Source organism: Dreissena polymorpha, chromosome 6 (assembly GCF_020536995.1).
Source record: "Dreissena polymorpha isolate Duluth1 chromosome 6, UMN_Dpol_1.0, whole genome shotgun sequence".
Lineage (NCBI taxonomy): Eukaryota > Metazoa > Mollusca > Bivalvia > Myida > Dreissenidae > Dreissena > Dreissena polymorpha.
Window position 1 is genome coordinate 87,021,066 of NC_068360.1, and position 22,988 is coordinate 87,044,053.

General features: G+C 37.2%; 2 protein-coding genes across 2 annotated transcripts in view; both read left to right on the forward strand.

The window, feature by feature from the left end:
* The window catches only part of LOC127835872 (uncharacterized), a 385,246-nt gene extending 382,097 nt beyond the window's left edge, over window positions 1–3,149 (forward strand). Inside the window, exons 28-30 of the mRNA XM_052362297.1 lie at window positions 1,194–1,360; window positions 2,035–2,185; window positions 2,995–3,149. Coding sequence (XP_052218257.1) covers window positions 1,194–1,360; window positions 2,035–2,185; window positions 2,995–3,149 — 473 coding nt within the window. The remainder of the gene's footprint in view (window positions 1–1,193; window positions 1,361–2,034; window positions 2,186–2,994) is intronic.
* A 1,093-nt stretch (window positions 3,150–4,242) lies between these two features.
* LOC127835873 (uncharacterized) overlaps window positions 4,243–22,988 on the forward strand; it is a 174,228-nt gene continuing 155,482 nt past the window's right edge. Inside the window, exons 1-15 of the mRNA XM_052362298.1 lie at window positions 4,243–4,413; window positions 5,496–5,564; window positions 7,133–7,252; window positions 7,848–7,985; window positions 8,793–8,977; window positions 10,174–10,309; window positions 10,667–10,855; window positions 12,344–12,424; window positions 15,483–15,615; window positions 17,021–17,218; window positions 18,380–18,545; window positions 19,209–19,276; window positions 21,044–21,144; window positions 22,413–22,559; window positions 22,883–22,972. Coding sequence (XP_052218258.1) covers window positions 4,243–4,413; window positions 5,496–5,564; window positions 7,133–7,252; window positions 7,848–7,985; window positions 8,793–8,977; window positions 10,174–10,309; window positions 10,667–10,855; window positions 12,344–12,424; window positions 15,483–15,615; window positions 17,021–17,218; window positions 18,380–18,545; window positions 19,209–19,276; window positions 21,044–21,144; window positions 22,413–22,559; window positions 22,883–22,972 — 1,992 coding nt within the window. The remainder of the gene's footprint in view (window positions 4,414–5,495; window positions 5,565–7,132; window positions 7,253–7,847; window positions 7,986–8,792; window positions 8,978–10,173; window positions 10,310–10,666; window positions 10,856–12,343; window positions 12,425–15,482; window positions 15,616–17,020; window positions 17,219–18,379; window positions 18,546–19,208; window positions 19,277–21,043; window positions 21,145–22,412; window positions 22,560–22,882; window positions 22,973–22,988) is intronic.

Here is a 22,988-nt window from a genome sequence, read left to right on the forward strand (position 1 = left end):
CCTTACTGTGAGTTATTTGACAACAAGCCATCATAGAAAAATATTATTTCTATTCTTACACGATTCTGATTGATTTGCCTCAAGCTTTTGGACGTGAACTATATTTTTCAATACTCCGCCTTTCTTAGTACAAAGTTTACTATTTAGTGACGTCATTGAATTGTACAAACATTTGACGTCGTTTTCATTCATAAATATTTTGCAAATTACGTCACTTTCATTGAGAACACAACTTATAGAAACTAAATGATGTCACATGTGTTAATTCTTCTGAAAAGCTGACATGCTATAAATGTTTTCTTAATTACGATTCTTAACAAACAAATTCTTAGCAGGCGTGGTCATGCCACTTTTCACCAAATATACAATTTGTTGTTTCATTACATTTATATATGTGCAACATTTTTTACATTTCTTTAAGAGCGGGATTTAAGCACGTGCATTTTACTGCAATATTTTCTTTATTTATTCGGAACTATTTTCGAAACATTAAGCTCAGCCCATAATTTATTGCAGAATAACCCACAGTTTATTTCCTTCTTTGTCTATAGAAAACAAGTCGCGTGCCGTGTTAGAATCAATATCAGTAGATATTGGCGCCGAATTCATGAGTGCATTCGGTGTGGTCCTAGCTTAGTCGTGACCGATCTGCATTGTTCGTAGTACAGTCGCAGTAGATTCTTACACATCGTAGTGAAGTCGCGACCCTACTCGCAAGACTTCAACCGAACCCCACGATTCGTCGTAACTCAATCGTACCACTGTCGTAACTGAATCGCAGACTGTCACGAGTCTTCCCGATTCAATAAATGTGAGAAATTGCAGCGAATCGTGGGCTTGTTTTCGCAGTGGAATAGGGCCATATGTTACAGTGAATTAAGTAGGAATATAAAACGTGGGAAAGATAAAGCCTTTATCATGTTAAAATGTCTGTATACGTGGAATAAGTACATTATGTAATTTAACTGTGTAAACGCAAACAAAATCATTTGATAAAATATATAAATCTCACTCTTGTAAAATAAGGGTTAATGCATGTGTGTAAAGTGCACACAGGCTAATCAGGGATGACACTTTCCTTTTGAACAAAAAAATCAAATACGTGGAAAGTGTCGCCCCTGATTAGCCTGTGCACATGAATTGAATCCATTTTTCCTATATTAAGACTCAAATATAATGACCTCTCACTTCAGAGGCCTTTGCTGCGTACAACAGCAAGAAGTCCCTGGTGCCAGTGCCCATGGAGCGGTCAGTGCGGTCAGTAGGCCGCAGGGAGGCCTGGATGGACCCACTTGTAGATCAGCTCAAGTACAACTTTGACCCTGTCACTGAGGAAGACAAGCTGATAGCGTTCTTACAGGTATAGAGACATCAAGGGGTTGTGGTAAAAATAGGGAGAGTGGGGAACTAGACCTTGAATAGTATCATGAATGTACTTAACCCTTTGCCAATTAGATAGGTATTTTTACGCATTTGTAGTCCCTTAGAAAGTTAAATATAACGTAAGACCTTTCTTACAAGATTCAAGTTTTAAAGGCTTCATTTCCAACCCTTAGATACTGATGAGCAGCAAACAGCATAAAACCTCAACAGACTGCAAGTTACTGGCAGGCTGTTCTGGTTTAATGCTGTTTGCACATAGCCATTTTTACTTTGCTTCTGAGACGGAAAGGGTAAAGTCCATGTTCTGACTCAACTTTTGAGTTTTCATCAATTTGTGTGGTTTGTAAAAGAAAAAGTTTTTGAAGCAAACACTTAACTGTATTAATCAAGAATATTTTTAATTTTGGTCAATTTCATAAATAACAAGGTGGTAAATGAAGTCATGCATTGACGATTAATTTGCCTTTGGTTATTAATTATAAAATTCTATTTCTAAACATCATTGAATTTTGCAAAGATGATGCTCATATAGAACAAATTTTGTGTTGTGTTAACTCATACAGAGATGACAAACTGGCAACAGGGGGACCAAAAGTAATGTAGTTTAGAGAAGGCTGCTATTTCACTACTATGTCCCTTTGTCCATTACAGGAGAAGTTGACAGGCCTTGGTGTTCAGCCAGGCAAGAGAGGTCTAGCCAACAATAGGGTCTCACTGCACAGTGCCCTGGAGGCCAAACTGCTGGCGGGGAAAGCCCATGTGGAGAACACTCTCTTCCAGACTGGAGGAATTAACTACTCGGGTACACACTGATAGCAATTGAGCCTTGTTCTTGGCAAACTGGTCTTCATGCATGATCATAAAGTGTTTCCCCAGATTAGCCTGTGCTGCTGCAGTTACAACATTTTCCACCTAGACATATTTTTTGTTTAGAAGTGACTTTCTGAATACAACAAATTCCATTCAAGCGGAATGTATTGTCCTTGATTAGCCTGTGCAGTCTACACTGGCTAATTGTGGATGAGACTTTTACGCACATGTATCAAGGCCAGTTTTCCCAGAATGAGGCTCAATTATATCACTGTGCAGTTTTTAACATAATACTTCACATAAATAACATTAACAAAATATTAAACATAATTTGAAATATAATAACTATTATTTGCTTTGTCATTGAATTTCAACTTTGAGTTCTCAATTTATTTTAAAGCTATCACCCAAAATGTGCCCTGTTTCATCAAAAATATTATTTAAACAAAACTACACTGCAAGGTTTCTAAGGTAGTCCTCTTTGGAAATTGGTCAAATTAATTTGGAATGCTTATTAATTAGGTCTGAAAAAGTAGGTTTAGAAATGAAACCTTCACAGGTTCAATGCTCATAAGTTTAATATTATGTTTGTAGAATTGTCCTTAGGTTCTGTATAAAGTTTTTTCAAATTATGAAAATGGGTTCGAAAGTTGCCTTGCCTTGGGGGTCAAAAATGTTACGTACACTTATAAAGTGAATACCTTAAATTATCTCCTTTTTTGAAACCACATAATCCAAGCGTTCAAATTGTATATATTTAAAATTATTGGTAATCAAAATTATTTTGTGCCATTGTTGCAGGTGCTTCGTTCATTACACTGCCGAGGCAGATACATGCCGACCTGCTGAAGTACCCAAGCTTACTGTCAGTAAAGGAGGATCAAAGCTTCCGCCTGCTCTGTTACACCAGAAGTAAGTGTACAAAGTTTCCATCTGCTCTGTTACACCAGAAGTAAGTGAACAAACCTTCCATCTGCTCTGTAACACCAGAAGTAAGTGTACAAAGCTTCCGTCTGCTCTGTTACACCAGAAGTAAGTGTAAAAAACTTCAATCTACTCTGTTACACCAGAAGTAAGTGTACAAAGCTTCCACCTGCTCTGTTACACCAGAAGTAAGTTAACAAAACTTCCACCTGTTCTGTTACACCAAAAGTAAGTGTACAAAACTTTTGTCTGCTCTGTTACACCAGAAGTAAGTGTACAAATCTTCCGTCTGCTCTGTTACACCAGAAGTAAGTGTACAAAGCTTCCGTCTGCTCTGTTACACCAGAAGTAAGTGAACAAAACTTCCACCTGCTCTGTTACACCAGAAGTAAGTGAACAAAACTTCCACCTGCTCTGTTACACCAGAAGTTAGTGTACAAAACTTCCACTTGCTCTTTTACACCAGAATTAGGTAAACCAATCGTTCATTTGCTCTGTTACACCAGTATTAAGTATGCCAACGTTCAGTTTGCTTGGTTACACCTGAAGTTAATGTTTCATAGTCTCTGATGCACCAAAAGAAATTGTACAATCCTTCCATTTCTGATCCAGTGCCTTGTTCATCAATTTGGGAAAGGGGCCGGGGCCCTTTAGATTGGAAATTTAATGTGTTGTTTTTACCTACCATTTGACATTTTTTATTTTTTTGCTAACAAATACTCTCAAAGAATAAGAGAAAACAAATACTCTTTGAAAATAAGAGATTAGGTGTTTAAATATTATATTTACCTATTTATATTTACCAATGCAAAGGTGCATTGTGAAATTAACTAAATGTTGCATTATATATTTTTTTTTAACTTTTAATTGGGATTTTTTTCACTTTGACGCAGTTGTAGTCCCTTAGAAAATCAAACTAAATTAAAGACCTTATTTTATAGATTCTAGTTTTAAAGGCTTCGTTTCCAAACCGAAAATACTGATAAGCAGCAAACAGCAAAAAACGAGAGCAACCTGCGAGGTACTTGCAGGCTGTTCTGGTTTTATGCTGGTTGCATTTAGCCATTTTCACTGTGCTTCAATAGCAATCTCTCTTTCTATTTCTAAGGTAAGATCAGTGACGCCATGTCATTTGGCGGCGGCCAGGCCGTACCCGAGTCATGGAGTGTCTACCGGATGATTCACCTCCTGGACAGCGCGGGAGTGCAGCTTGATAGCAGCACGCTGACTGACCTGTACAGCAAGGCAGGACAACTCTTGTGGGCATGGCTGATGATCTTTAGGATGCTGCCACAGGTAGAGTTACCTTTCTTGATGCAGACTTTGATCTCTGGTAGTGATAACTGTTGGGCTTGTAAGTCGCAGCTTCTTCTGTTATATACAACAATTTATGACACTCATATCATCAAGTGTGTTCCATGTTTTTTGTTTCTTTAAATTATTTACTTTTTTTAGTATTTTCTCATAGCTGCTACAAAAAATTAGAAATTAAACAAGGCATAGAGCGCGCGGCTATTGTTTCTTCTTAACAATTCTACATCATATACAATATTGTCAATATTAGCTGTACATATTTAAATATATAATGAATCTCCAGCAACATTCTCAGGAGGGAAGTTCTTGCTTACCACTGGTATTTGTTTTATTTAATGCAAGTGACTAAAAGCCCACATAGTAAAGAACAACATATACAACACAACATAAAACACACAAAAATGACTTTTGCAGGGGTCACTTCCTTGGAACAGTCAATTGAAAACATTGAGGAGTTTTAAATGTCATAACTTAGCAGGTCATTTAGAATTTACTATTAAAACTTAGCATTAGTCAAATATCTCTATAACCACTGTAATACAGGGTCAGTTAGAAACCATGTCTTTAATAGTATTTGAGCCATGCTCTGGGAAAACGGGTCTTAATGCATGTGTGTAAAGTGTCGTCCAAGATTAACCTGTGCAGTCTGCGTAGGCTAAGCAGGGACAACACTTTTCGCTTGTATGAACATTTTTAAAACAAGGTCCATGTAAAGGAAAATCCACTGTATGTGAAAAGTGTTTTCCCTGATTATCTGGGACAATACTTTGCACCTATGTATTTTTAAGCCCAGTTTTCCCAGATATTCAATAATTGTTTAATCCTTTAATCCTGTGCCTAATACTATTCAACCGCATTTATGAACTCTTTTTAAAGAAGGTTTATTGTAAACAAAAATCCATAGTATGCAAAAAGTGTTGTCCCTGATTAGCCTTTGCAAACTTCACAGGCTAATCTGGGACAATACTTTATGCAATGCATTTTTAAGCCCAGTTTTCCCAGATAGGGCCCATTATTTGCTTTACCCGTGTCTAATTTCTTGCAAACTGATTGCCTGTCTTCAGGTGGAGCTGCCAAAAAATGTGGACAAGTTTCTTCCTGCAGACCTGATACATGTCATGCAGCCTGCGCAGGTATCGCATTATCACCTATACATTGTCTGTTGTCTGTTGAAATAGGAACAAATGTCACTTGCTCTGCAAAAATGGAGCTAAATGCATGTACATCCAATGCTGTCCCAGATTAGCCTGTGCAGTTTGTGCAGGTGAAACAACACTTTGCTCCTATACTGACAACACTTTGCTCCTATACTGACAACACTTTGCTCCTATACTGACAACACTTTGCTCCTATACTGACAACACTTTGCTCCTATACTGACAACACTTTGCTCCTATACTGACAACACTTTGCTCCTATACTGACAACACTTTGCTCCTATACTGACAACACTTTGCTCCTATACTGACAACACTTTGCTCCTATACTGACAACACTTTGCTCCTATACTGACAACACTTTGCTCCTATACTGACAACACTTTGCTCCTATACTGACAACACTTTGCTCCTATACTGACAACACTTTGCTCCTATACTGACAACACTTTGCTCCTATACTGACAACACTTTGCTCCTATACTGACAACACTTTGCTCCTATACTGACAAAACTTTGCTCCTATACTGACAACACTTTGCTCCTATACTGACAACACTTTGCTCCTATACTGACAACACTTTGCTCCTATACTGATTTGTTTGTTTAGAAGAGACTTCCTTAAATAAAAGGTTGCATTAGAGAGGAAAGTGTTGTCACTGATTAGCCTGTGTGGATTTCACTGGCTAATCTGGGCCAATGGTTTATGCACATGACTTAAGCACAATGTACCCAGAGCAAGGCAAAGCAATAAATTTCACATTATTTTGTATTGTTATAATGCTACACATCAGTGCCTTATGTGCTGTAAGATCATGGTTTTACTTTTGTACTTCCATTTATTTTGTAATTAAAAAAATAATCTTAAGTTTAATTTATCATGAATTTAAATACAAAACAATACAAATGATCCGATGATGCAATATGTATTTACTGCTGATTTATGATATGTTTTTTAAAAGGCAGTCAACTATTTAGAAAAAATTGGCCAAATATTGCTTGGGGATTGCAAGAATCTATTTAAACTTGCCTTAACACAAATCTTTGTTTATGAATGTATTTTGTTTTGAGAGAGCTTATATACGAGTTACTCTCTTATACATTATTTCTGCATTATTTCCTGGAGATAATTGTTTACGATTTAAAAAAAAAATAGTTTAACTGAAACTTACAATATGCCATCATTATCAAGTGAACAGGTGCAAAACATTTTCAAACCCCAGAAAGCAGCACATTCTTAATTTACTTGCTTTTGCACAAAGCTGACAAATAATTGCCACGGTAGTTGTCACATTTTTGACAAAGCTCTAGTATTAACCCATTACTGCATAGATACCTATTTTCACTAATTTGTAGTCCCTTAGTAAGTCATATTCAATTTAAGACCTGTCTTACTAGATTCAAGTTTTAAAGGCTTTGTTTCCAACCCTCGCAGGCTGTTCTGGATTTATGCTGTTTGCACATAGCCATTTTCACTTTGCTTCTAAGAGGGAAAGGGTTCATCTATCAAATGAGTGGAGTGTAACATCACTCTCATGTTGCAGCTGGACGCTGGTCTGCGTGACCTACTGGAGGTTTTCTATTGGCACCTGCTGACCTGCATACGACCTCTCAATCTCCTTGATACCTTCAACGATTCCACAGCACTTCTCAAGCAAGCTCAGGTTACATTACGCTGATATTATATTGATATTTTTTTCAAGTATGAAGATTGCAAAATATAGTAATAAATGCAAATGCCCTGGTGAGTTCAGGTATGAAAGTAACAAGAGAACATTTAATATTGTCTTGTTTTCAATGTGCACGAATTTTAACAAAGTCATTCCAGTCCTCAAAGCAGGAGTAGTAAAATATTGCCGTATTAATGTAGGTCAAATGGTCTGTTCAGTTCTCTGATATCAAATTTCTCATGTCCAAACTGAGAAGCAATTATTATCTTTAAAAGAAGTAATTTGCATAGTCAAAATGTAACCTGTATTTCTATACTGAATGCTGTTCTCCCATTGAGCATTTTTTCTTTGATAGCCAGGCTTAATACATGTGTGTAAAATGTTATCCCAGATGAGCCTGTTCATTCAACACAGGCTAATCAAGGACAACACTTTCTGCCATTATGGAATTTTGTGTTAAAAGGAAGTTTCTAATAAGCAAAAATCTAGTTAAGGCGGAAAGTGTCGTCCCAGATCAGCCTAATATGGGACAACACTTTACGCACCTGTGTTTAGCCCAGTTTTACCAGAATGAGGCTCCATTATTCAGGTCCTGCAAGCTGTCTCCAAGGAGAACCTGGCCCAGACTGGATGCATGCAGGTGGAGAGTAAACTGAACACAGAGAATGTGCTCTTCATTTGTGAGGGGCATGAAGCATCAGTGCGCATGGAGGAGGGCCTTGTCACTGTGAGTGCTTATAAATTGAGGGCCTTGTCACAGTGACTGCTTACAAATTGAGGGCCTTGTTACAGTGAGTGCTTAAAATGTGCCTTTTTTTGACAATTGGCTAAAACAGGGGCTTTGACAGTATGGTTTGGTATATTCTCACTAGAATCTATTAAAAGTGGTTGTCACAGTGAGTATCAAGAAGTAGGGCTTTTAGTAAAAACACTGTAGCCATGAAAAAACATCCAATCATGTTGATTTGATATTTCATTTGAATCTTGTTCAGTTCTATGAACCTTAAAGTCCTGTCAATCCTATACAAAGACTCTGCCATAACCCATGTTTATTTTCCTGCCCCATGCATAATAACATAGGACATTTCCTTTGCTCTGGACAAATGGTGATTAATACCTGCAGACTGCACAAGCTAATCAGTGAAGCCACGTTCCAGTTTTATGTAATTTATCGTTGACAGAAAGTCTTCTTTACAAAAATCTAGTAAAGGCAGAAAGTTTCATCCATGAATTAGCCTGTGAAAAATGCTCAAGCTAATATGGGATTTAATGAGTTTCCTCAAGTATTCCAGTCATATTATTCCTTAGAGGGTTCAAGTTATTAAAATAATTCCAGTCACTTCTTTGAGAATTTCAGTCACTTCTTAGAGAATTTCAGTCACTTCTTAGAGAACTCCAGTCACTTCTTAAATAATTCCAGTCACTTTTTAGAGTATTCCAGTCTCTTCTAATAGAATTCCAGTCACTTCTTAGACAATTCCAGTCACTTCTTAGACAATTACAGTCACATCTGACCCACTATTCCTCATTGCAGATCCTCCCAGAGGTATACGGCAAGTACTCCATGTTCCTGCTGTCAGTAGACGTTCCTGCCAACAAGATGACAGAGCTTCCAGAGGAACTGTTCACCGCCCTGCCAAACCTGGCTGAGTTTGACTGCTCCAATAATTTCCTGGAGGCCATCCCAGGCTCCATTGGGAAGTGCAGGAACTTGTACAGGTCAGGATATTAATATGAAAATGTGCCACTCTCTGGGAGAACGGGGCTTAATGAATGTGCATAAAGTGTTGTTCCAAATAAGTCTGTGCAGTTTGCACAGCCTGAACTGGGACAACACTTCCAGGATTAATGTTTAGAAAGGACTTCCTTCAACAAAAACTTCCATAAGCAGAAACTGTTGTCCCGGATTAACCTGTGCAGTTCAGTCCGCACAGCCTAATCTGGGACTACACATTCCACCTAGACTTAGATTTAGAAGAGACTTCCTTTAACCAAAAAATGACATAAAGTGATTGGCCTGTCCCTGATTAGCCATGCCGACTCCACATCTGGGATGACACTTTATACACATGCTTCCCCAGAGCGCAACTCATATAGAATTGAGACGCTTTCTGAGAATACATGGCTAAATGTTTGTGCCTAAAATGTCATCCCAGATTAGCCATTGCAGTCTACACAGGCTAATCAGGGACGACGCTTTCCGCTTTTATGGTATTTTTCGTTTAAAGGAAGTCTCTTCTACACGAAAATCCAGTTAAGGCGGAAAGTGTCATCCCTGATTAGCCTGTGCATACTGCATAGGCTAATCTGGGATGACGCTTTACGCACATGCATTTAACCCAGTTTTCTCAGAACGTGACTCAAATATTAAGCTAACAAAAGAATAGTGCACTGATGTTTGGTTAACAATTTGATTAAGTAAATAATATTCGAGCACCAATTATGCAGCGATGGAAGCTTTTAAACAACATATTTTCTTTAAATAATGACATTTGAGTCCCCCAAAATGTCCTAAATAATTGAAATTAAAATCTACCATATCAGATGATATTTATTTATACACATGTACTGATAACGAGAGGTGTGAACATATGCTGTTGCTGAAATTACATTTCATTTGTCACATTTTCAATAAAACACTCATGAAATAAAATTGAAATCTCCGTGAATTTTGGAAATTTCCTCAATATTTTAGCCTTGCTTAGAGAAAAACATTTGCCTAAAGTATCGTCCCAGAATAGTCTGTGCAGTTTGCACTGGCTTATCAGAGACAACATATCTGCTTTTATTGAATTGTGTGTGTCAAGGAATCAAGTGTCTTGTAAACTAAAATCCATTTTAGGCAAAAAGTGTTGTTCCAGATAAGCCTATGCAGACTCCACAGGCTAATATGGGACAACACTTTTTGTCTACAGTCTCTCTTGTGCCAACAACAACCTCCGTGACCTGCCAGCCACTCTGACCCAATGTAAAGGCCTGCAGAGACTGGACATCTCCGAGAACCTCATGGCGGCTATTCCACCCGTAGTGCCAAAACTGACCAGTCTACAGGTAAACATGGATAAAACAATTCTTTAACAATTTCAATGTTAAAGCAATAATTTTAACCAAAAATAAAGTCAAACTTGTGCGCATAGAGACCCTCATAACTATACCTTTTTTTTAAAGAGTATTCCAAGTCGCAATGATTTAAACGATAAAAAAGATAGTCATTGGAATATAAGAAAGAACTTTACATCAAAGTTCACTGTTTTACATCCATCTTTTACACAAAAATGTTTTTTTACCACAAAAATAAAGTAATGACAAGTGCCCCTACAGAATATTGTGTCTTCAAATAAATTATGTTGATTTATTAGAGAGTATAGTATTACAAACAAAATATATTGAGTATACTGTAACCTCCAGCGCCTGTACGCCAACAGCATGTTCCTCACTGCACTCCCAGAGAACATCGGCAACCTGTACAATCTGGAGAAACTCTTTGCCAATGGGAACTGCTTCACCAGCCTGCCTGAAAGCTTCTCACGGTTGCAGAGTCTTAATGACCTTGGACTGTATGGTGTGCCTTGGCTGCCCGCTCTCAAACCTGGCAAGGTATGGAATTATTAGTCACAATCTGGAAAAACTGGGCTTAATGCATTGGTGTAAAGTTTTGTCCCAGTTTAGCATGTGCAGTGTGCACACCTTAATCTGGGACAACACTTTCTGCTGTTATTGTATTTTTCGTTTAAAGCAATCTCTTCTTAGCAAAAATCCAGTTAAGGCTGAAAGTTTCGTCTCGATTAGCTTCTGTCAACTTCATAGGCTAATATGGGACAACACTTTATGCACATACATTAAGCCCTCTTTCCAAAGTTGATTAGTAATTTGTTTATCAAATTGATTTTTGTTTGTAGTATGTTATATATACAAGTTACTGTTTGCTTGTATGATTTCTTTAAATGCAGAATGTGTGCTCATTTCTGAATGTGCAGAAATAAATTATTGCAGGCAGGTTTTTTTTTTGGAGACGCTCTGTAAATTTGTCAGTCTCTACATGGTTTTCACAAGGTTTTGCAGCAAACAACCTGAACAATGCTCTAGTGATAACATTGAAACTTATGTCATTACCATATTACCAAAAAGTGTAAATATGCACGAGGCTTTTATCATGCCCAAGAATGCGAACATTCCTGAGTTATTGGCCCTTGAATTCAGCTTAAAAACCAGTGTGTGTGTGTGTATGTTGCTGTAGCTCCAGTTGTTTTCCTTGTTATGATTAATTTAATATTGATTTTATTTATTAAAAAATCCAAATTGATTTTTTAAATTTTGTGTTTATGTTCTGAGTACAACAAATTTTCTGTTTGCATGTTTCACTGCTTCAAGTGCTGAAGGTGTACTAAGTTTCGAATGTCTCAAGCTTGTTTGTTTGTGTTCATGTTTTTTCAAAAGCTCAATGTGAGGCCCATGGTCTTGCATTTCTGAAAATAATATTAAAGTTAAAGAAAATTTATATATTAAAAAAAAAATCGCATAATAATGAAGATTTGTTTGGGTTTGGGGTTGACAGGGGGGGCATTGCAACTTTCTCTCTTACTATAAAAGCCTTTCAAGGTAAAGCAACACTGTTTTATATGTAACAACCACTGAGATTATTGCAGTTTTTATACCCTCTCTAACAAATTAATGGGGGTAAACTGGAATCAACATTGACATATGTCATCTGTACATACAAACAGTCCAACAGTGTTCTCCTATCCTTTTCATCGTGCAACATTGTAACTCACAGGTACTGTTCCATAAGATATATGAAAATGTGAATTTGATCATCCCATATTAAAAATTAAGAAACAACTTCGACACTGCTCCATATTACAACTTGACGTCAGGGGGGGGGGGGTTGTTCTCTGTCACTGTCTTTAAAAACTCTTTTAATTTCATGTAAGCTTAATTCTGACAGTGGATTTTCTTGTCCTGTATTTCATTACCCGTTTAGAATGGAAATGTTCCAGACGGGACCACAGCCAAAGATGAGATAGATTTTCTTTGATTGTGGGCTGATAAATAACACATTTCCCGTTTTCCTTTTGTCCAATGCAGGTGATGTCATACGAGCAGTTCCTGGCCAAACTCAAGATGTGGAAGCTGGATCGCTGGTTGGAGGCTCCAGAGCACAAAAGTGTAAGACTCTTAACCCATTACCACTTAGATACGTATTTAACCCTTTACCACTTAGATACGTATTTAACCCTTTACCACTTAGATACGTATTTTAACCCTTTACCACTTAGATACGTATTTTAACCCTTTACCACTTAGATACATATTTTTACGCATTTGTAGTTTCTTAGAAAGTTCAATTTAATTAAAGATCTTTCTTACTGAATTCAAGTTTTAAAGGCTTCATCTCCAACCCTTAGATACTGATGAGCCACAAATAGCATAAAACCTGAACAGACTGCAGGCTGTTCTTGTTTTATGCTGTTTGCACATAACCATTCTCAATTTGATTCTAAGTGGGAAAGGGTTAATACTCACTGCCAGTATATTTGCACATTTGAGCTGCACTCTGGGAAATAGGGGCTTAATGCATGTGGGTGAAGTGTTGTCCCAGATTAGCCTGTTCAGTCCGTAAAGGCAAATCAGGGATGACACTTTTTGTTGTTATGGTATATTTTGTTTAAAGGATGTATCTTCCAATTTAGATGGAATGTGTTTTCCCTTATTAACTTGTGCCGTCTAAAAAGGCTAGACGAGGCAGCAACTTTACTCTCGTGCATTTTTTTTTTACCACATTTATATAGCGCCCTTTTCATGCAGTATGTGCATTTTCATAGGCGCTTTACAATTTTTCCCGGAATCACTGGGTCATAAGTTGACTGATAACATTTCGGCGCAGTATGCAGCCACAGCACATTGGCTTATTTCCCTCACAGGTACCCATTTATACACCTGGGTGGAGAGGAGCAAGTGTGGGATAAATTTCTTGCTCAGAAAAATTCCAGTGGTCAGGGCGGTATTGGAACCAGAGACCTCTCGATCCCTAAGACCACTGCTCCCACATTAAGATTAACATTAAGATTGTTTTCTTAGAGTGTCGCTCATTTATTCCATTAATTTGTTATGCGCTTTAATCAAATATACACAGTGTAGAACAGCTGAAAAGGGAAAAATTGCAAAAACAGTGGAGTCTGTTAAGTCATGTTAAATAAAGAAAGTGGACAAGTTTAAAATAAAAGCATTAGCAGATAAGTGTGACTAAATATCAATAAATTAGATCGTTTAAAATTTTAAAAATCAAATCGCACCTTTAATTCAGTACCCTTAAAACAGAAGTAAGAAAGATTTTTGCTCTTTAAAACATTATTTGTTTATATGAAATACTGGAACCGTTAAAAACAATAAAAAGAAAAGCAAACACAACCAAAATGTCCAGAGTTTAATTACAATTCATTTGTTTATGATGGAAAAATATATAAGAAACTGATGAGTTAAAAAAACAATTCATAACTTACTAGCAAAAGGACCAATCTGCAGTGACCAATGACACTTCATGTTGCAAATAATAAATATGTTGCCAATAATAATCTGAGTACACAATGCTCATGGACAGCTATTGTTGCAACCGGATGACTGGGGTCCAATGTTTTTCAATTGTTATCACACTAGAGGCCACATTTTTAGCTCGGCTGTTTTCGGAGAAAACCCGAGGTATTGTCATAGCCTCCTCGTCGTCCCCCGTCCGGGCGTCGTGCTAAAACCTTTATATTGCCTCTAAAATTAAAGTGCTTCCACCTACAACTTTGAAACTTCATATGTACATGCACCTTGATGAGTTCTACACGCCACACCCGTTTTTCGGTCACTAGGTCAAAGGTCAAGGTCACTGTGACCTCTAATATAAAACTTTAACTTTGCCTCTAACATCATAGTGCTTCCACCTACAACTTTGAAACTTCATATGTACATGCACCTTGATGACTTCTACACGCCACACCCATTTTTGGGTCACTAGGTCAAAGGTCAAGGTCACTGTGACCTCTAATATAAAACTTTAACTTTGCCTCTAACATCACAGTGCTTCCACCTACAACTTTGAAGCTTCATATGTACATACACCTTGATTAGTTCTGCACGCCACACCCATTTTTGGGTCACTAGGTCAAATGTCAAGGTCACTGTGACCTCTAATATAAAACTTTAACACCTACAACTTTGAAACTTCATATGTACATGCACCTTGATGACTTCTACACGCCACACCCATTTTTGGGTCACTAGGTCAAAGGTCAAGGTCACTGTGACCTCTAATATAAAACTTTAACTTTGCCTCTAACATCATAGTGCTTCCACCTACAACTTTGAAACTTCATATGTACATGAACCTTGATGAGTTCTACGTGCCACACCAATTTTTGGGTCAAAGGTCAAGGTCACTGTGACCTCTAATATAAAACTTTAACTTTGCCTCTTACATCATAGTGCTTCCACCTACAACTTTGAAACTTCAAATGTACATGCACCTTGATTAGTTCTACACGTCAGACCCATTTTTGGGTCACTAGGTCAAAGGTCAACGTCACTGTGACCTCTAATATAAAACTTTAACTTTGCCTCTAACATCACAGTGCTTCCACCTACAACTTTGAAACTTCATATGTAGTTGCACCTTGATAAGTTCTACATGCCTCATCCAATTTAGGGTCACTAGGTCAAAGGTCAAGGTCACTGTGACCTCTTAAAAAAAAAAAAAAAATCTGACAAGCTTTCGCAGCCGAGCGTTGGTGCCATTATGCGGTGCTCTTGTTATTGAATCAGATTGAAGCTTGCTCAGAATTTTTATTTTGATTTTTTTTTTAAATCTGTGTTAACTGCGTACCTTGGTTACCAGGTCAAACCTGGCGAAGTGGATATGGTGTCTGCCAAGGAACCGGTAGGTCAGGGGCTGGATTCCCATTGGGTGAACGTTCTTAAAAAAGCTTAGGTTTTCGATGCAGACTGTCGAAAATGGGGCTTAATGCATTTGTGTTAAGTTCAGTGTGCACAGGCTGATCAAGGATGAACTTTCCACACAGAAATATTTGTTTTGAAGGGATTTCCTTTAAACAAAAAATGCCTTTAAAGCGGAGATTGTCGTCCCTGATTAGCCTGTGCAGATTGTACGGGCTAATCTGGGACAATACTTTACGCACATGCATTAAGCCCCATTTTATCATATGTTTGTAATTTCTTTCCCCAGACCAAGGATAGTCTGTTCAAGTTCTTTGACCAGGACTCCAATGGCGTACTGGATGCTGATGAGGTGGGCAAACTGAACGCATATCTCTTCAGTATCTTCCCTCGCTTCGGTTACAAGGGCATTGAACCTCCAGGTAAGGTTATGGGGTTATTTTTTTCATGTATATTTTCTGAGGCAAATAATGGAAGATTATGGCCCTATCACATTTTTAGCTTGGCTGTTTTCTGAGAAAACCTGAGGTATTGTCATAGCCAGCTCGTCGTTTGCCATCCGGCCTCTGCCGTCCGGCGTCTGCCGTCCGCGTCATGCTAAAACCTTGATATTGGCTCTCAAATCAAAGTGCTACCACCTATAACTTTGAAACTTCATATGTAGCTGCACCTTGATGAGTTCTACACGCCACACCCATTTTTTGGTCACTAGGTCAAAGGTCAAGGTCACTGTGACCTCTGTTTTCTTCTGACAAGCTTTAATTTATTCAAAACTGCACCCACAGCTGAGCGTTGGCACCCGCTATGCGATGCTCGTGTTGAAAATAAAACAAGTCTGTTGCCAATTATGGAAGAAATATGGCCCTATCACATTTCCACCTTTATAAATACCTGAGTGAAAAAACCTAATGTGAAAGACCTTGTGGCCACCAATTTAATTCTACTAAAGTTATTACTTACGTTTTAATGGAAATATTAAAAAAAAAACGTGATCAAACAATGTTTTGATGAAATAGCTCTACATTTCTACAGATTGTTTCCTTTATATTAAGTTTCAATGTGTATTCAACATTTGATTCAGAACACCAAACAAGCAAACCAATGAATTGATTTTAGGAGTTAAATTAAAATGTCAATTATGTCTACGCTAATAGCCCACACTCCTCGCAGGTGGCAAGTTAAGTATATACAAGTAGAAACAAACAATGTTGCCAATTATCAAAACTTAACTCAAGTTTGTTATAACAAATGAACTGGTTTATTGCTTTATAACTGTGTTTATTGACACTTTCTTGAATTTCGTCATCTGTGTTGCATGGTTGTTTTAAGTAAGCGACAGCGTTAAATGACATAGATATATTTCCTCACTCAATGAGCTAAGGCTGTTTTTCGTTTAGAGAAATTGACACACCCACAGGTTTTCCCATGGAAATCCTTGAGTGGGCCATATGCATGTGCACATAGTGTCATCCCAGATTAGCTTATGCAGTCAGCACAGGCTTATCTGGGACAACACTTACAGCTTAAAGATGTTTTTTGTTTAACCCATTTATGCCTAGCGTCTAGGAAAAAGGCCTTGGCAAACAGCACAGACCCAGATGAGACGCCACATCATCAGCGCAGACCCAGATGAGACGCCGCATGATGTGGCGTCTCATCAGGGTCTGCACTCTTTGCTTAAAGGAATTTCTGAAAGAAATATTCTAAATATAGAAATAAATATACTAGACATCCCTAATTTTGGAAATAAATTGATCCAATTTAGAAGGATGGGAGAGTCCACTAGGCATAAATGGGTTAAAGGATGGTTTTTAAATTGTTTTACAGAGGATGACACGCCCAGTGGGTTCCCCATGGAGATTCTAGAGTGCCACAACCTGGAGTACATCAACCTGTACTTCCAGGGCTTTGTGTCCGTCCCACCGGAGATAGGCAACCTGCAGGAGTTGAAGATGTTCAACGTGAGCCACAACCCCAATCTGCTGACAATCCCCGCAGAGGTCGGCACCATCTCCTGCCTCACACGTAAGTTCTACTAATAAATTAATTGAGCCTCATTGTGGGAAATATGGGCTTAAAGCATGTTCGTAAAGTTTCCACTCTGCACAGGCTAATCAGTTATGAAACCTATGCTTTTATGGTAATTTTCATATGACAGAAGTCTCATCTTACTGAAATAAAATCCTGTCTTTGCTGAAAGTGTTGTTTCTGGTGATCCCATGCGAACTGCACAGGCTAATCTGGGACAACACTTTATGAACTGCACAGGCTAATCTGGGACAACACTTTATGCCCATTCATTAAGCCCGGTTGAACCAGAAGGAGGTTCAATGTAAGCCCAACCTTGCGCAAACTGTTGTCCCTGATACGCCTGTGCATCAAAGACCATACCCTTAGGGGTTGACATCCGCTGCCTTGCAGGTAAGAACAGACCAAATAGGCCCAAGGCCTGTATTCATTTAACAATTCTTGGACTTACTGCTAAGAAAAAAGACTATTCTTTAAATAAAAACTGCAAGAATTGCTTTAATTGAGAGTAAAATTTTGCTTTTGACTCAAACAAGGCATTTACCATCTATATCTACATTATTCTTTTTGTAAAGCATTTTCTTAATGGCATAATTTCCAATAATAGCCTGTACTATATTCAAACATAGGAGGTATTTTTTCTTGGTTCTAAGTCTATACTTTATCCTTAAGTCTAAGAATTTGTTGGTGAAAATGGCCCCTGATTTGTTAAAGATTAATTATTAATCATTTGTTAAAATGGCCACAACCTTGCCATCACAAAAAAATGAGTTATTAATCATAAATCTGTTATTTAAAAAAACAAACATGTGAAACAATGAACTTGTGCAAAACAATGCACTGGAACACCAACAAGCAAGTTAGAATTCTTTTTAATTTAGCTTTGCTCTGAGAAAGTAGGGCATTATGAATATGGTAGATGCACCTTGATGAGTTCTACACGCCACACCTATTTTGGGGTCACTCGGTCAAAGGTCAAGGTCACTGTGACCTCTAAAAAAAACAAAAAACATTCTGACAAGCTTTCATTTATTCAAAACTGCACTAGCAGCCGAGCATTGGCACCCATTATGCGGTGCTCTTGTTTAAATGATGTTTTCATCTTTTTTACCCCAAAAATTCCAGTTTGATAAGCTTTGAATATTTTATCATTATCAGGACTTGAGTTGGAGTCATGTCCCCTTTTAAAGACGCCTCCAAAGGAGATACGAGCAAAGGGTTTTACAACAACATTTGCGTACCTAAGGCGTCTCATGTCTGGTTCCCTGCCATGCAAACGCACAAAACTGATGTTGGTAGGACTGGGTGGAGCTGGTAAAACCAGGTGAGATGAAAGGTTGAGAAATATAGAATTATATAATTAAAAAGGTCTCGGTAAGATTAAGTTGGTATTTCACTGCATTTTGGTCCATGAGTTAATACAAATGGGCCATGCTCTGTGAAAAAAGGGTTACATGCATGTGCGTTTAGTGTCTACCCAGATTAGCATGTGCAGTCCACACCTGTCAGGATAATCTGGGAATACACTTTCTGCTTTTATGATATTGTTTGTTATAAGCAAGTCTCTTCTTAGCAAAAATCAAGTTAAGGCGTAAAGTGTAGTCCCTGATTAGTCTGTGTGCATTCAACCCCCTTTTCACAGAGCCCGGCTCAAATGTATTACTAAAATTAAACAAGGCCTGACTAAAAACTGTGAAATAGCATAGTTTTGTTTTGGCATCTTGACATAATGTATCCCAGATTATTAAACACATTGCAATTTAAATATGAATACAAATCTGTGTCACTGTTGCTATGAAGGTTTGTCTAATTCATCCATTAATCACGGTGTAATTGAATATACCGTAAGCCTCACCAGATTAAACTAACATCAAACAAGTAAGCATGCAATTATTGGGTGTGATAGACAGAAATGTTCTCTAGGGAGCAGACACTTCTCTCTTAGCATTGAATGATCAGGCTCATAAAACTGTTGTCATTGTTGCAGTCTTGTGCAAGCCCTGTTGTCCAAGGACAAGAAGGCCAATCTCACCCACGGGGAGGCCATCACAGATGGTAGGACATATTGAGATCTGGGAAAACTGGGCTTAATGCATGTGCCTAAAGTCCGCACAGGTTAATCAGGGATTAACACTTAATGTGGATTTTTTTTAGAAACGAGGAAAATAAAATTCCATTAAAGTGTAAATGCTGGCTAATCTGGGATGGCACTTAAGGTTTATGCATTAAGAACTGTTTTCACAGAACAAGGTTAATTGTATCTAGTTTCTTTAGTGTGGAACAGTTCAACCACATTGGTTTGACTGAAATGCTGTTTAAAAAGGTAAACAATCTAAATAAACAAATTTGCAAACACATTTTATTTAGGTTAAAATTATTATTTGGTAACTACAGTGTAAAAAACATTGTATGACTTTGCCAAGTAATATCCTATTTCTACATGTATTTAGGTTTTCTGCAGTGTTAACAACTCTGTGTAATTTGGCAAAAGTTTTTCTGTTGTTGTTTTGTATAGTGTGAGAGAGTTTTTATTATTTGGCCTTATTTTGTTTGGTTTGTCCATTAACAGTGTTTGTTAAACTATGTGTTAATGCAGTTTTTAGCATAGGTGCGTTTACGCACCTATGCTTATGGTATATACCACATTTCGAAAATCCACATCGATCGGTTGCCCATTATGAAGCCTTACCTGATCAAAAATCAGACGAAATATCTATTTAATTTAGTATATGGTCATTCTTACAATTTTTTTTGGAAACGTTTTTTCTAACGTTTTCTTCCAAGAATATTGCTGACACCGTTTTTAGTGAATTTTTCGAAGACCGTTTTATGTCAAAAAATCTTCGTATAACCTAAAACAAATTTCGTTCGTAAAACAATTCTATCTGCACTATAAATCTCAATCTCCTACGCAGTGGCCTCCCTTATACTAGAAGTTACTGACCGGGCGAAGCAATGGAAGTAACTGCTGTGAGGAGTTTCTATAAAAATCTGCATTCAGAAATCTGTATTCAGAACTCAATCTGTTGTGCACGTCTGCATCTTACGCTTACCACAAGTTTTAAGACAAATTCTTGACGCAGACGAATAGGGTAGCGTCTATTTTCATTTGTGAAAAGAATAGTTCGATACAGATCTGTCCGTGCTTAAATTTTGAAAGGCTTGGGTAATTATTTTTCATAAGCGTTTCAAACACTGATGTAAATGGAAAGATTATCTATTTAAATAGTCAGTAATTGTTTGAAATTATTGATTTGAGAAATTCGCGGATGGCGATATCGAACTACATTATACCACGTGACGCCATTCTTCCCTGTATCTTGCACCTATGCTTTTAACGCCATCGGCGCTCTCGTTAAAAGTATGGGACAGTTTGTGAAACTTGACCTTTTTTCTAAATTGTGGGAGAATTTGTTGAACTATACCAAAATTGTGTTTGGTTTCTCCAGTGAAGAGATTTTATTTTACCTAGCAAAGTGTTACTTGATTTCATGATGTTGGGTAGTTTGTGTAAGCTGAAACCAATTGTAGTTGTTGGACACAAATTTCATTGGATTTTCAAAGGTTCTCTCAACAACAAAATAAAATGTCCAATTTACATTAAAGTTCAAATTCTGATATAAGACAATATATTTATATCGAACGAGAATGTCATATTTTATGAATACACAAAATTTCTTATCAATCAAAAATACATAAATCTTCAGTAACTAAGCAAAGTTTATCTGGTCTCTGCACTATATGTGAGAGTGTTCTGTTTGAATGTATCTTCACTTACTTGTTACCTAATCACTCTCCTGCATATACATACACTGATTTCAGGGATTGACATCTCTAACTGGACTGTGAGACATAATGACGAGTCGCTTACATTCAGTGTGTGGGACTTTGCAGGACAGACTGTCTACTACAATACACACCAGGTGGGCAACTCAATTTAATTAACCCTTTCCCCCATAAGAAAGTAAAAATGGCTTTTGCAACCAGCAGGTTTGGAAATGAAGCCTTTTAAACTTGAATTTAGTAAGAAAGGTATTTAATTAAATGTAACTTTTTAAGGGACTACAAATGCGTCAAAATAAGTATCTAAGTGGTAAAAGGTTATATCTATCATTATGAATTTAGCTTCTCATGCCAAACACACTGTGCTTGATATTGCCTGTGAAAATGATATTTGGATTGGAATGTGTTCTGGAGATGTTGGTCTGAACTTGCAATTGTTTGTTTGGACGGGCAATAAATAAATGCCATTCTGGATGACTGGCATTTTAAAGCTAGTTTTGGGAAGACAGTGAAAGCCATCGCATTTTTTTCTTTTAATTCTTGCCTGCATATGTACATAAGTAAACTTTTGTGTGATGGTGGTTAGATTTGTACATGGTTATGATATTCTCAAAATTGCTCAAATAGTTCTGCTTCTTAGAAAATCATGGTCCCAAGGATCATGAGAATGTTTCCTATTTAACTATTCTTACAACTTAAAAAAAAAATGATGCATTACTATTTTTTTTTACATAATGTCGGGAAATATTCCTTGGGATTTAACGTTTTTTACCAAAGTTATTAGGTCTTGATCTGTTGAAATTTCATGGGTACTTTGCCATTTGTTCTTATATGGCTATATTCTTTACAATTTGAAAAAAAAGAAACGTATAAGGTTTTTACAAAGATTGTTCAAATTTTGCTTATGGTTTCTAAACTGGCGTGGCTGTATTACACAGGTGAGTGACCTAGGATCATTTTGGCCCTCTTGTTTAAATAATGAGTGTGGGGCCGTTTTTCCTTCAAAAAGCATGTTCTAGTCTTATCAAATGAACCACTGGAGCAATAAAAACGTTTATGTATCTCTTTATTTGCCAAGTACACATCTTTCTTAATGGACCAATGAATTGATATTAAAAGAGTTTTTAATAATAGAAGTTATTTTTCTTCCATTACAACAATATTTGAAATCTGCTCTGAGAAAAGGGAGTTTCATGCATGTGCGTAAAGTGTCATCCCAGACACTTTCCGCTTTTATAGTATTTTTTCGTTTAAAGGTTGACATTTCTTGAACAAAAAATCCAGTTTGGGCGGAAAATGTTGTCCCTAATTAGCCTGTGTTGACTTTACGGGCTAATCTGGAACGAAACTTTATGCATTAAACTCCCTTTTCTCAGAGTTGTGCTCATTTCTATTTGCTGTATTACAGTTCTTCTTGTCCAACCGTGCCGTGTACCTGTTGCTATGGAATGTTCGTCTTGGATACGAGCATGCAGGCCTAGATTTTTGGCTGAGCTCTATCACTGTTCAGGCTCCAAAGGCACCAATATTTGTGGTTGGATCACATGTAGACCAGGTAAGTGAGGTTTAAATGTCATGGTAATATTTAACTAGTAGAAGAATTGAGGGTTTAATTTTCTTACAAATTTACTTAGTAAAACACTTGTAAAATATAAATAATCTATAAAAAAGCAATATTAAATAAAAAAGATAATTGGTCTCATATTTAATCCCAGCTAATTATACAGGCAAGCTGCTTAGCAAAATTACAATACAATGTCCCCATCCAAACTTAAAAGTTAGAATAATTAATTTTGTTTTCTTTCTTTCATTAACTATTAATATTTAATCTTTCATCAGAGAGATAAAATATGTTCACTCATTGATGCTTTAAAACAGGTGAGCAAGTATGAGATCCCTATGAATGAGATGAGGGCACGCTACAAACAGATAGCAGGCTTCTACTTTGTCAGCTCCTATACTGGACAGGTATAACACTGTAATT